Source organism: Physeter macrocephalus, chromosome 9 (genome assembly GCF_002837175.3).
Source record: "Physeter macrocephalus isolate SW-GA chromosome 9, ASM283717v5, whole genome shotgun sequence".
Taxonomy (NCBI): Eukaryota; Metazoa; Chordata; class Mammalia; order Artiodactyla; family Physeteridae; genus Physeter; species Physeter macrocephalus.
In genome coordinates this window covers 74,460,683-74,475,541 of record NC_041222.1, presented here as the reverse complement: position 1 = coordinate 74,475,541, position 14,859 = coordinate 74,460,683, and the positions used below count along the sequence as shown (strand labels likewise).

At 41.0% G+C, this 14,859-nt stretch overlaps 1 protein-coding gene across 4 annotated transcripts in view; it reads left to right on the top strand.

The window, feature by feature from the left end:
• The window catches only part of KIF24 (kinesin family member 24), a 62,834-nt gene that overhangs the window by 28,642 nt on the left and 19,333 nt on the right, over positions 1–14,859 (top strand). For all 4 annotated transcript variants that reach the window (XM_055087246.1, XM_007100737.4, XM_007100735.4 and 1 more), the window contains 3 exons: positions 590–687; positions 5,490–5,705; positions 8,732–8,819. In XM_055087246.1, coding sequence (XP_054943221.1) covers positions 590–687; positions 5,490–5,705; positions 8,732–8,819 — 402 coding nt within the window. The remainder of the gene's footprint in view (positions 1–589; positions 688–5,489; positions 5,706–8,731; positions 8,820–14,859) is intronic.

The following is a 14,859-nucleotide window of genomic DNA, read 5'->3' as shown; positions in this document are numbered from 1 at the left end:
TCCACATGTGCTTTATCTCTCAAATTTTTTCTACCTTGTGGTCATTTGTATACTTGTCCGGATTAACATCTTTAGGTTGTGGAGTAGGGTAATGATAGGGTAATGTCTGTTTCTTTGGGCCCCTTGAAGTGCCTACTGCAATATACATGCTACCAGCTGAGCAATAAATATTTATGGAATTATAAATTAAGCTATGTAACCTATGGAATAAAGATCTTCTTCTAGAATTCCCCCCATATTTCAAATATGCTTGGCTGTAGGTGGGCTATGAGGATAATTTTCATAGAATTCAGTTCCTCTCCTAGACCTAAGGAAGATTGGCTCACTGTTGGACTCTTTAATTTACTTCCCTTAAGAGAGAACAAAAATTGTGTGGTTTAGTTTTTACATTGTGAGAACATGTCTACAGAGATCTCAAGTAAAAGAAGGCCCTGTCATTTGACTGTTAATGATTGCTTATTATCTCTAAGTTTGTCATGGACAGTTACTATTAGTTAAAAATGTATTTGCACCTTTATCGTGTGTTAACTAGAATAGTGATGAAGAAAATCAAGAAAGTGTCTCTATAAAAACCAAATTTCTTTTTCAGCATGTTTTTTATTTTGATGAAGTCTTTGATGAGGCGTGCACCAATCAAGATGTATACATGAAAACTACTTACCCACTCATTCAGCATATTTTCAAGGGGTACGATAGAAATTATTTGCTCCTCCTGCCTTTTATTTTCTATTTTCCATAAATCTTATTTCTTTATAAATGTTACTTATGTTTTTCAATTATTTTGAATTAAACATGAAATTGTGTTTTGACCTAATGAATTTAAATTAGACTCCTCTGGAAAATTCAGTGTCTCTATTTATAGGATTCACAAAGCATTTAGAAATACTCAGCAAAATTTCCATTTATACTGATGATATTGATTCTCTGTGCTTAGCGGAAAAATATAAGCTGTCAACTATTTATTTATTTATTTGTTTGTTTGTTTGTTTGTTTGTTTCACCGGGCCTTAGTTGCGGCAGGCAGCCTCCTTAGTTGCAGCTCACTGGCTCACTAGTTGCAGCATGTGGACTCCTTAGTTGAGGCCTGCGAAATCTTAGTTACGGCATGCACATGGGATCTAGTTCGCTGACCAAGGGTCAAACCCGGGCCCCCTGCATTGGGAGCATGAAGTTTTATCCACTGCACCACCAGGGAAGTCCCTGTCAACAATATTATTTCATCAAAGTCCTCAGAATAAGAAGGTGTAAGTGGTTGTAGTTAGTCTGAACTTTTGATAATAGGAATTATGTATTCTAGCTATAGTTTCATTTTAATTTTAAAATAATTATTCATACATAAACATTAAATGGGACAGAGTAGGTACTAGGGGCCTCTGTTGTATATTTTAAATGTAGTCAGGTACAGGTAGAAAATGTTGAACAGCCTGCTAGAGTAACTGATTTCAGAGTATTTTTACTTTTATTTTTTAAAATAACTTTTATAACTTAAAAAAGTTGAGGTATAATTTACATACATTAAGATGCACAGATCTTAAGAAGCACTCAGGTTTGATGAGTTTTGATAGTTGCACGTATCCAAGTAACCAATACCTGGAACAAGATATAGAACATTTCCATCGCCCCAGAAAGTTCTCTTGTGTCCCTTTTTAGTTAATCCTCCCACCTTCACCCCCAGGTCTTATATAACCACTGACTTGCTTTCTGTCACTATAGATTAGTTTTGCCTGTTCTAGAATGTCATAGAAACAGAATCATTACAATATATATCTTATGCCTGGCTTCTTTTGCATAGCATAATGTTGGGTTTTTTAATAAATTTATTTTTATTTTTATTTATTTTTGTCTGTATTGGGTCTTTGTTGCTGCGTGCAGGCTTTCTCTAGTTGCGGCAAGTGGGGGCTACTCTTTGTTGCGGCGCACAGGCTTCTCATTGCAGTGGCTTCCCTGGTTGCGGAGCACGGGCTCTAGGCTCACGGGCTTCAGTAGTTGTGGCACACGGGCTTAGTTGCTCCGCGGCATGTGGGATCTTCCAGGACCAGGGCTGGAACCCGTGTACCCTGCATTGGCAGGCAGATTCTTAACCACTGCGCCACCAGGGAAGCCCTACCACAATTTTTTTATCCATTCTCTTGTTAATGGACATTTGGGTTGTTGTTTCCAGTTTTGGAGTATTATGAATAAAGCTGTATGAACATTTTTATGCAAGTCTTTTTATGGACATCTTTTAATTTATCTCGAATAAAAACCTATAAATGGAATTGCTGGGTCATTGGATAGGTGTATGTTTATAAGAAAGTGTCAAACGATTTTCCATGCACGGTTATATACTCCTAGAAGCAATGTATGAGAATTGCAGTTCTGCATCCTCACCATAGTTGATATTGTCAGTCTTTTTTATTTTAGCCAATTTAATGGAACTGTATCTCATTATGGGTTTTTTTTTAAATATTTATTTATTTATTTTGTCTGTGCTGGGTCTTAGCTGCGGCATGCTGGATCTTCGTTGCAGCATGCAGGCTCTTAGTTGTGGCATGTGGGATCTAGTTCCCTGACTAGGGATCTAACCCGGGCGCCCTGCATTGGAAGTGCAGAGTCTTAACCACTGGGCCACCAGGGAATTTCCTCGTATTTTTAAATTTAATTTCCCCAGTGTCTAATGATACTGAGCATATTTTCATGTACTTATTGGCCATTCAGATATCTTCATTTGCCTGTTTTTTGTGTTGTCTTTTTATTTTTAAAATAAATTTATTTATTTATTTATGGCTGTGTTGGGTCTCAGTTGCTGCTCGCGGGCTTTCTCTAGTTGCAGTGAGCGGGCGCTACTCTTTGATGCGGTGCGTGGGACTATCATTGCAGTGGCTTCTCTTTGTTGCACAGCACAGGCTCTAGGCATGTGGGCTTCAGTAGTTGTGGCATGCGGGCTCAGTAGTTGTGGCTCGTGGGCTGTAGAGCACAGCCTCAGTAGTTGTGGCACGCGGGCTCAGTAGTTGTGGCTCGCAGGCTCTAGAGCACAGCCTCCGTAGTTGTGGCACGTGGGCTCAGTAGTTGTGGCTCGTGGGCTCCAGAGCACAGCCTCAGTAGTTGTGGCACGTGGGCTCAGTAGTTGTGGCTTGTGGGCTCTAGAGCACAACCTCAGTAGTTGTGGTAAGCGGGCTCAGTAGTTGTGGCTTGTGGGCTCTAGAGCACAGCCTCAGTAGTTGTGGTAAGCGGGCTCAGTAGTTGTGGCTTGTGGGCTCTAGAGCACAGCCTCAGTAGTTGTGGTGCACAGGCTTAGTTGCTCTGCAGCATGTGGGATCTTCCCGGACCAGGGCTCAAACCTGTGTCCCCTGCATTGGCAGGCGGATTCTTAACCACTGAGCCACCAGGGAAGTCCCTAATTTTTTTTTTAATTTTTATTTATTTTTGGCTGTGTTGGGTATTCATTGCTGCCCGCTGGCTTTCTTTAGTTGCAGTGGGTGGGGGCTACTCTTCGTTGTAGTGCGCGGGCTTCTCGTTGCAGTGGCTTCTCTTGTTGCAGCGCGTGGGCTCTAGGGCACGTGGGCTTCAGTAGTTGTGGCTCGTGGGCTCTAAAGTGCAGGCTCAGTAGTTGTGGTGCATGGGCTTAGTTGCTCTATGGCATGTGGGATCTTCCTGGACCAGGGATCAAACCCATGTCCCCTGCATTGGCAGGTGGATTCTTAACCACTGTGCCACCAGGGAATTCCCTGTGTTGTCTTTATTGTTGTTGTGTAGAAGTTACTTTTTTTTTTTTTCCATGAGCAGGTTAAACTGAAGTCTCTGGGGACTTCCCTGGTGGTCCAGTGGGTAAGACTCCACACTCGCAACGGCCGGGGCCTGGGTTCGATCCCTGGTCGGGGAACTAGATCCTGCACACATGCTGCAGCTAAGAGTTTGCATGCCGCAACTAAGAGTTTGCATGCCACAACTAAGAAGCCCACATGCCACAGCTAAGAAGTCCACATGCTGCAACTAAGAAGTCTGCATGCCACAAGTAAAAGATCCCTCATGCCGCAACTAAGACCCAGTGCAGCCAAAATAAATTAATTAATTAAAATAAATTTTTTTAAGAAGTGAAATCTCTTTCAGGTTCAATTCCTGTGCACCAAATTTAGGGAGTGCTTTTTGAGAGAGCAAGTTTCTAAAATAAGTTAGAATGTTAAGACATTAATAAAAAGAGAATTGCAAGTTAGGTGAAATTATTAGGTTAGTTCTTGTACAGTGTAATAAGAGCTTTCTTCATCTGTTTTTTTTTTTTTAAAGTTCATCACGAAAATGTTCAGAAGATAAGGTGGATATTATTCTTTATTATTCTCATTTTGCTAGCTCTTCTTCAGTGTGTTCAAATTTTCCTCTTGTAATTCTTTTCCTAACTGTGTCTCTGCCACTGGGAGCCATGGTTTAAAACACAAGGAGTAACCGGTCTCTGCTTCTAAACAGCTTAAATCTGATTAGCTCCCATCTCTTGATTCTCACACTTCCATGGTTACTTTGCTCTTTTCATATCATTCTTTCTTTGGTTTCTATCTGGCTTCATGTCCTTTCTATGTATTAATCTCTCTGCCCACCTCCAGCCTCCCTCCCCTGTGGGCATACATAGAATTTTTTTCTTGCTGCAAGTAGCTACTTTTATCATTAATCCATGTGATTCCTGTTCAAGAGTCTGCATAGCTACTTACTGCATAACATTATGTTCACTCTCTACTTAGTACTACATAGTACTAGGGCTACACAGTACATAGGACCTCACAGTACTCAGGTAATCTTGGCCTCATTTCCTCCTAAAACATACTTTGGCTGGCATGTTGGCCTCCCAACTCTTCTGTCCACCTCTTATTTTGCAGTTTTTCACACTCATACAGGTTGTGTGTACATACACGTATCCACATGCAAGAATAGTGACTCCCACTTAGAATCATAGGACATCAGGGCTAGAAGGGATCTTGGAAATCAAGTAGTCCAGTAATTTATCAATGAAAGTGAAAACTGAGGCCCTAAGATCTCTTTTGTGAGTCCTTCAAATATTTTACTTAAATTGATTTTACCTCTGTCTAAACTTCCTTAGTATTCATATGAGTGGTCACTACCATCCTGATTATCGTATGATCTTCTATTATTTATTGTATTTAATTCTCAATTACTTCTTTCACCAAACTTATCTTTCAGGATTAACACAATTTTTTTTTCTCTAGGATCCTCTAAAGCACCTAACATGAGGTCTTTGTTTCCTTATTTTCTAGAATTGTCTTATGGTCTTACCAGTTCCAAAAAAATTCCTAGTAAAAAAACTCATGTACTGCTTTGAGAATTTTTTACCTCCTCCCTTGTTTTTATAATGTAAAGCCCTCTTCTCCTTAAAGGGCTCTATATTTTCTAGCTGAATTTTGTCAAGGATTCTTTTTCCACCTGACTTTTGTCATTTAAAAATCTGTGTGTAGATTAGCATTTCTCTTAATATTTCAAAGTAAATACAAATGATTCTTCCTCCAGAGGCAATGCCACTTGCTTCGCATATGGACAGACAGGTGCTGGAAAGACCTATACCATGATAGGAACTCATCAGAACCCAGGACTGTATGCTCTGGCTGCCAAAGATATCTTCAGACAACTAGAAGTGTCCCAGCCAAGAAGGCACTGTTTTGTGTGGATCAGCTTCTATGAAATCTACTGTGGACAGCTGTATGACCTCCTAAATAGAAGAAAAAGGTATTGGATATGAGTCGGAAACTGTAAATCTGTTCTTTATTGTTTTAAGCCAGAGTCCCACTGAATCATGGGATTTAATGAGAGGCTTTGGTACACTAATGCCCTTTTGTGAAATGAGAGTCTCCTGAATCAGATGCATATTTTTTTCAAACTGTCAGTTCAGCTAGAGAAAAATATAAATTAGCCTTCCATTAGTATTTTTTAAGTGATCAGTATCCTAATGCTCATCAAAAAACTATATCCCTTTTATTTTGGTCTGTGAAAAAGATTATAATTTCAGGAAGTCAGGAAAGCAACATATACTTAAATCCCTTCCTATTCTTTTGACCTATTATTACACTGGAAGAACTATAATGTTTCCTTCCCACTTCCTGTTTTTCTTCTCAGTAATCTTAGGGTAAACTTAATGATAGTTTTCTGATATCAAAAAAAGAAAAGAAAATCTTTTCTTCACATTAACTCTTATAAGGCTTAACCTATTGCCCTTGCAACATAATACAGTACTTTGGAAATGTATTCATTCAGTAACTGATTTTAAATCCCTATTGTATTTTTCTGGCATAAAGTTTTGTTTAGGTTGAAACAGATGATTTTAACTGAGTAGGAGGCCACAAAGTTGTGGAGGTATCAACTGACTGGGAGAGCAGGGAGGAGAGAGAGGGAACGGGAAGTGGAAGGATAAGAGGTTGTCAGGACAGAATTAACCAAACCTGAGACATGTTGGGAGCAGCCACACCAGGTGAAGAGGAGTGAGTTGAGGCTGAGCATGGTGGAAGTCTGGGGAAACCAAATCAGTGAAAGACACTAGCCCCCAGCAAAGATATCTAAGCCCCTACAGAGCTGTCCAGAAGGTCATGCAAGTTTCATGTGCTCCAGGAAAGCACTGGAATGGGGAGTAGGGGTGGAGGAGCAGCTCCAGTTCATGGAGAGCATGATAGGGCGGCCCCCGTCATAGAGGGGCACTAGAGTATTGAGTAGCATAACTGGAGAAGTCACTGGAGTGGGCTTAGGCAGGCCACCATCCTGTGGACTATTTCAACAAAAAAGGGACCTTCAGTATGCCACAATTCAGAGAATGTACAGGTGTTGGGGGTTCAGTCATGACACATTTGCCAGTTAAAGAAGGTTGCTACTTTGGGGTTGCTTTGGGGAAGACTTCCTTTTCTTTTCTACTCTCTCTGTGTTGGTTTTGAAGCCTCAAGTTAGCTCCATCACAGCTTCTCTTTCAAGCCTCAATACCCTTATTAGGAGCCCTTTCCAGTCAGAATGGCCACTTCCTTTAAAGAACAGTTAGCATGAAAATAAAAGCCACTGTTGTGTGTGTGTGTGTGTGTGTGTGTGTGTGTGTGTGTGTGTGTGCGTGTGCGTGCGTGTTTTGTTTCTTTTTGTGAAGGGACAGTCAGGATATCCAGCTGTTTTTGAGTGCAGTTCTTTAGTGAATGACCCCGATACACTGTCCTGTTATTTCTACATTCTTTAATTATAGCCAAGGGGATGGGAATACGCTAACTCCTGGGTTTAAAGCTTCTGTAGGGCTCACTAGGGAATACCCACACTTATTCTGCAAGTGTCTTGCGCTGTGGGATTTTTGGGTTTTTGTGGGGTTTTTTTATGTCTCTGGTTAATTGGCTAATATCTCTTTATTTCCTAGCTTTCTGAGACTTCTGAAATGTCCTGCTCCATTGATAATACTCTTTCTTGTTTGTTTAGAGCTGTTATGACTTATCCTGTTGTTTTCAAAATAAAATATATTTTCTATAAGAGGGGCTTTGTCAAAGGTAGATAGAATTATATGTGCTCAGTCTACCTCTTAGACTAGAAACCAAAGTTTAAAGATCTTAAAATTAACTCTTTAAAGTAGAAGATAAGTTGTCTTTACCTTTGCATAAAAGGTGATAAAAATATACTTCTTGCTTCTATGATTTAAAAATACAGCAGTGCATTTTAGGTTATTCATTAGGAACTTTTCTGGGGCCTGGGAAGTATGTTCAGGAGTGATGTGAAGGCTCTGAAAGCTAGATCCTTCTTTTATTCCAGAAGCCTAACTGTTCCAATAGAGTTGTCTTCTGAGAGATCATGGGCATTGGTGAGGCTGTTTTCCTATCGAAACTTGGGGTAAGGTTTAGATGGAGAAAAAAAGTTTTTGAGAAAATCTTTTTTTGGCTGTGAAGTGAAATTCCATTATTATTTTATTTTATTTTATTTGGTAATCAGTATCTTATTAAGGGAGAAAATAATCTTAGAGTCTTTGATAGATTCAATACATGCCCCTTGGTGGATCTGGTTCAGTGATGATGGTAGACCATAACCATTCATTTTGTTACACGCAGGCCTGAGGCTTTCAGTTGCAACACCAGCTCTTCCTTGCTTCCTTAGAAAATGTATCAGGACTCCTTATGTTGCAAATATTTAGTAAAATAAGACCCCACTCTTACTGGCTTATGCATTTAGGGAAGTCATTGGCTCGTATAACTAGAAAGCCTAGAGGATAGTCAAGCCTTAGGGTCTTTTTACTCTAGCAGTTCAGTGATGTTATAAAGACCCGGTTTCTTTGCATTTCTCTGCTCTACCTTCCGTGGTATTAGCTTCATTCCAAAACTGTCTCTTTTGTGGATGTAGAATGGCTGCCACTGCTCCCAGGGCCACATGCTTTCACTTCTAGAGAGAAAAAGAGAGCACCTAACAACCAGAGACTAGGACTTTATTTTGATGGGACCAGCAAAGATCCCATATCCACTCCTGAACCAATCACTGTAGCCAGGAATACACCATCCACTGATTGGCATAGGTCTGGGTTAAATGCTCATTCTATTCATTGTAGCCAAAGATGCTGATTTGTTTAAAACAATCAAAGACTGCCTCTGAAGCCTGGGGCTGGAATCAGGAGGTGTGGGGTTGCGGGGAGGAGAATGCATATGGATCCCACACAAACAGCAAAACTGCTACTTAATGGGGAGGGGTGGGTTGGGTTCTGGGGAGTCTGTTACTGAAGCTCTGCCAAACCAACCATGTTCTTGCATCCGCAGGCTCTTCGCAAGAGAAGATAGCAAGCATGTGGTACAGATAGTGGGACTGCGAGAACTTCAGGTGGATAGTGTGGAGCTTCTCTTAGAGGTAATTCTTCCTCCTTTACTACCCCACTGTAGCAGCCTAAGTATCAGGGAAGACTTCATTTTGCATTATCTCGCAAATATAAGGACTCAGATTTAGGCAAAGGGTGATGACAAACATACCATTTCACATTTATAAAATATGAATCCTCCTCTGAGAGGTTGGCTCCTTTCTCTACAAGGTTGTTGTCTCAATGCCTTGATAGTGGGAAGTAAGGCATGTGGGAGAGCCTAATGCATGAGAGGATACTTTTGAGCCAGTTTCAAAAGCTGCTAATGTGTATTTTTATGGTAGTGGGCTCTGGTAAAGGCTGCTGGAGAGAAATATTCTATTTTCAATAAAAATTTTAATGGGTAATACCTTCACGTGGATTCAAAATCCAGAAAGTACAATGAAAATATTCCTTCCATTCCCTTTTCCTGAGGCAACTAATATATTTTTTAGTTTTTTGTGTATCATTCCAAAGGTATTTTAAAATCTGCTTTTTTTACCCTTTAAAAATATATAATTTAGTGATTTTTTTTTTAGTATTTTCAGAAAGTTGTACAGCCATCACCACTATCAAATTCCAGAACATTTTCATCACACCAGAATGAAACCCTGTACCATTAACAGTTACTCTGTATTTCCCCTGTGCCTGGTGCCTGACAACCACTAATTTCTATCTCCCTGGATTTACCTATTCTGGCCATATCATATAAATGTAATCACACAATATGCAACCTTTTGTCTCTGCATTCTTTCACTTAGCATAATGTTTTCAAGGTTCATCCATGTTGTTGAATGTATCAGTACTTCATTCCTTTTTATGGCCGAATAATATTCTGTTGTATGTATATACCATATTTTATTCATCCATCAGTTGATGGGCATGTGGGTTGTTTCAACCTTTTGGCTATTATGAATAATGCTGCTATGAACATTCAGGTACAGGTTTTTGTGTGGACGTACGTTTTCAGTTTTCTTGACTATGTACCTAGGAGTGGAATTGCTGAGTCACTTTTTGGGGAACTGCCAAACTGTTTTCCAAAGTGGCTGCACCATTTTATATTCCCAGCAGCAATGTATGAAGGTGGGTATTATTTTAAAAGCTCCCAAGGTGATTCTAACATGCAGCCATCATAGTCATGCTAGCATATCCAACAAGCCTGGCTAGAGTCAAAGGGAGAAGGCTCGAAGGACAGGCTGGGTATTTGACAATACCCACCTTTAGCACAGCTTCACAGTACATCCCTCCAGGGACTTGGGTGTGTGAAATGGCAAGGTGGCCCACCATTAATACGTGTCTTTTTCTAACAGTTTCTTTTTCTTGGGACAAATAGGTAAATTTTGTTTAAGGGCTGGAACCTTGTATTTATGTGATTATCAGATTCCTGAATCCTGGTACCCAAAATCCAAGGATGGCATCTTAGTGTGGCTGTTTTAGACAGGCACCTAAGAGCCAAGAGCCCCTTTCTAGTGACTGCAAGGGCAGGCACAGAACAAAAGTGTGTGGGACATGTTGAAGGGCTCTTCTGAGGCTGTTGACCATTCTTAACCTGTCCAGAGCTCCCGCCACTGCAGAGTCCTGAGGAAATTGTTTCTTATACACCTATTCCCTGTGGTGCTCTTGCCCCTACCTCCCCTAGTCATTCCTTCATTTGGCTGGGAGTTTCAGGAGAGTTGGTCCTCATGATGCTGTTGTCCTTGGAAATTAGACCAATTGAATGGGAAAGGATCAAACACTAAAAGGAAGTCCCTTTTCCTTGGCTATGGGTCATAACTATGTTAGTGGGCAATCTGGTGTCAAATCACTCTCACCCTGGAAGAGTTTATGGCACTGCTCTAACCTAAGATGTGTTTTCTAAGACAAGCAGAAGTTTCTTGTTAGTGAACATATTATTGCCATTGATACCCTCAGTCTGTAATACATACGAGGTGTACAAGAAGGAAGCCAGCTGAGATCAAGGTGGAAAGTTGATATAAATTATGGATATCTGACATGGTTACCCTCATAAACATTTACTGACTTGAAACAACAGCACTTGCTAACTCAGGTGTCACACTTTCACTCTCTCTCAGGTGTCACCATTCACACTCACTCAGGTATCACCTATGTGTTTGCTCAAGTGTCACCCTCAGGTGTCATCTTCATGTATGTCACCATCGCAGATCACCCTCAGGCTCACTCAGCCATGGCTACTTGTTACCTGCCTGCACAACTGGCAGCTTCATTTTTCACACAGGATTGTCCTTCCTCCAAGAAGTTTCTCCTTCCAGGTGTATTTTATTACCTGGTTTTACCAATGCAGGGACCAGGACTTCCCTGCCTTTACAGAGGACTTGCTGATGCAACCAGATTTGGAATCAAGGTTTTGCTTGTCAGGCAAATGATGGGCATTTTTTCCCTTGTAGAGGTTTTTGGGCTTTTAAGTCATTCCTACAGACATTTCATGTACTTATAGGTATCCATTCCTGAACTTCTAATAAATCTGTTTTGTGTTTTAACATTGCCTTGGCTGTAGTTGGTAGCAGAGGCCCACAGAGTAAGAGCTTTGCCTAGATAAGCCTCAGTTGTATGCCGGTGATAGAGACTTAGTCTATACACAGTGCCTATCCTACTGAAGTGCTCATAGCCTGTCTTTGGTATTGGTTCAGGAAGCTTTGTGATTAAAGTCTGGATGGAGCTGGGTCCCAGTGCCGTGTGTCCTTGAGCACATCCTTTACCTTTCTGAGCCCGAAATATGTGGATGTTAGCAGACGATTGGGTTGTGTGACAGAGAAGGAAATGAGATAATATACATATAATGCTTACTGTGATGCTAGTTAAATTTGTCATGTCTATTATTCTTATTAATAAGTCCCTGAATATTTCCCAGTGCCACAGAATTCCATAGTTGTCTCTACTTTCTATTGTAGCAGGTCCCCGTTTTACTACTCACATAACATGATTTGTCTAAAGCAGCAGTCCCCAGCCTTTTTGGCAACAGGGACCGCTTTCATGGAAGACAGTTTTTCCATGGATGGGGGGGGTGGGGGGAGGACGGTTCAGGTGATAATGCGTAATGTGAGTGATGGGGAGCGGCAGATGAAGCTTCGCTTGCTGCTGTGCGGATCCTAGTTCCCTGACCAAGGATCGCAGCCATGCCCCCTGCACTGGAAGCATGGAGTCTTAATCACTGGACCACCAGGGAAGTCCCTACATTTTTTAAAAGAATAGTTTAAGTTTTGGAAGTTTACACAAAGATGTTAGTTCTTGGAACTTCCCTTGTGGCACAGTGGTTAAGAATCCGCCTGCCAATTCAGGGGACACGGGTTCGATCCCTGGTCCAGGAAGATCCCACATGCCGCAGAGCAACTAAGCCCGTGCGCCACAACTACCGAGCCTGCGCTCTAGAGCCTGCGAGCCAGAACTACTGAAGCCCGCGTGCCTAGAGCCCGTGCTCCGCAACAAGAGAAGCCACTGCAGTGAGAAGCCCGCACGCTGCAACAAACGTAGCCCCTGCTCACCGCAACTAGAGAAAGCCCACGCCCAGCAACGAAGACCCAACGCAGCCAAAAATAAATAAATACATTTTTTTAAAAAAGATGTTAGTTCTTTAGTATATTTTCTTTAATTAATATTTATTGAGAACATATGATATGCCAGTCGTAGTACTAAGTGCTTTACATACTACGTATTATCTCTTTTAGTCCTCAAAAGACCTATGAAATTACCATTTTATAGATAAGAATCTGAGGCCCTGAAAAGTTAAGTGATTTGTAAAAGTTCTCACAATGCAAAAGTTTAAACAACCATATTGTGAGAGCTGGCATGTAAACCCAGACAGTCTAACTTCAGATTTCACTCTTAACTGCTACACTTGAGTTGTATATCATTTACAAAAGTCTATCTAATGATCTTCACAGACTGCCTCATTTTTACCCTCAGAGCTCAGCTGCTTTATACCACAGTTTCTGAAAAAAACATGGTGATTGCAGACTGTTACTGAAGCTGAGGAAACTGGACCATGGACCAGAAATTCCTTCATGTCTTCTCTAAAAGGCATTTAGTCAGGAAAAGTCACCTCAACATGTTAGATTTCCTGAGACGCACTCACAGGTATCTAGTACATCATGGCACAATGAAAAGCCAAGTATAAAACTCTATAATAGAACCTCAGGAGACAGTCTTTCTTGATTCCCCTGGGGATGAACCACAAGGTCACCCCTTGAGCTTCCTGTCAGTATCCACAGTTCCTGACTAGGTATGGCCTTGAGGCCTCTCTGAGCTCTCATCAGATTCCAGCACAAGTAGCATCATTGATTACATGTGGCAGAGGGTACCTGGCTTCTATCCCTAGCCTGACCATATTCTGCCTATGTGACCTTGGATAAGCCACTTAACTTCTCTGTGATCGTTCCTTTATCCATCAAGCATATTGCTTACAAGTTCACAAATGTAGGCATTTAAAAGATCTCCCCTGTCTCTTCATGGGGTTTGTAAAAGACATATATATATGTATATATCAAAAGAGCTGTGAGACCCCTAAAACCCTGGGAGGAAATGCACCAGAATCTTGTTAACTCTGGGGTTATGGAAGGTATATATTTTCTTCTTTATATTTTTCCTGTATTTTCTAAGTTTTCCCCAGTAAGCATGTCTTTCTTTTCTAATGAAAAAGATGTTTGATAAAAAAGACTAATGCAAATCTAAAATAATCCCTCATCATTGCATTGTAATCTATGAAAGTATGAAATCAGAGTGATAGAGAGAGGCCAGGATGAAAAAGTGCATTTAAACTAGATGGTTCATGGGAATTCTCTGGCGGTCCAGTGGTTAGGACTTTGTGCTTTCACTGCAGTGGCCCCGGGTTCAATCCCTGGCCGGGGAACTAAGATGTGGCAAGGCTTGCAGCGAGGCATGGATGGGTGGATGGATGGATGGATGGATGGATGGATGGATGGATAGATAGGCAGACAAACTAGATGGTTCAGTCATAGATTTGGCCTTAAGTGACCTAGCCAGCATCCAGGTTTAGTTATCAGTGCTTTTTTGGGGGGCAGTTGCCACACCCAGTATAAGGGATTACTGCTCTAATTCTTCTGATTTCTGATTAGCAGCAACATGCTCTCCATGCAGTTGATAATTCAGTTTTGTAAATTAACAATTTCTGCTCTTTACAAAAGGATTCATTAGATAGTCCCTTTAAACTTTTAGCAAGCTATATACAAAATGAGTGCATTTAAAATTTGATTCTAAAATACAATTTTGAATCTCACTGATAATCTTTAGAGACATAACTATTGCTTAGGCCATGGAGGAATTTATTATTAGTTAGTTAATTTTTTTAAAAGTACCTACCCCTGTTTGTTAAGATATTTTATGGACTATTGTTGAAGGTTTGACTCTGTCAGCTTTTGGACTCTTAATCTGGAAACTGTAGCTATGTTCAATATGATAAAAATTAAACTTCTGAGAGATTGAGAAAAAAATTAGATAGGACTTTCTTAGTCTAATTCACTGCAAAATAGATGAATTTGTCCTAAGTGCCCCACAGTGTAGTAGAAACTACATGGGCTTTGGAATCAGACATACTAGATATGGAATTTGGTTCTGCCACAAAACAGCTGTTTGTGAGCCAATCAACCTTTGAATTTATTCCTCAGCTGTAAATTGGGCATAATAATCATACTCACCTCACCTTAGGCTACTGTGAAGATTCTGTCACATATTTTTAAAGTTCTTCACCTTTTTGATTCTCAGTAATCAACACTCTCCCAAATCAGGGCAGGATATTCTTTTTTTTTTTTTTCTTTTTTTGCGGTACGCTGGCCTCTCACTGTTGTGGCCTCTCCGTTGCGGAGCACAGGCTCTGGACGCACAGCGGCCATGGCTCACGGGCCCAGCCGCTCCGCAGCATGTGGGATTTTCCCGGACCAGGGCACGAACCCGTGTCCCCTGCATCGGCAGGCGGACTCTCAACCACTGCGCCACCAGTGAAGCCCCCAGGATATTCTTATATGGCTGTGTTTTCAGTGGCTTGAGGCCATTCCTGAGGCTTCACCTCTTCTCCCCCATTCC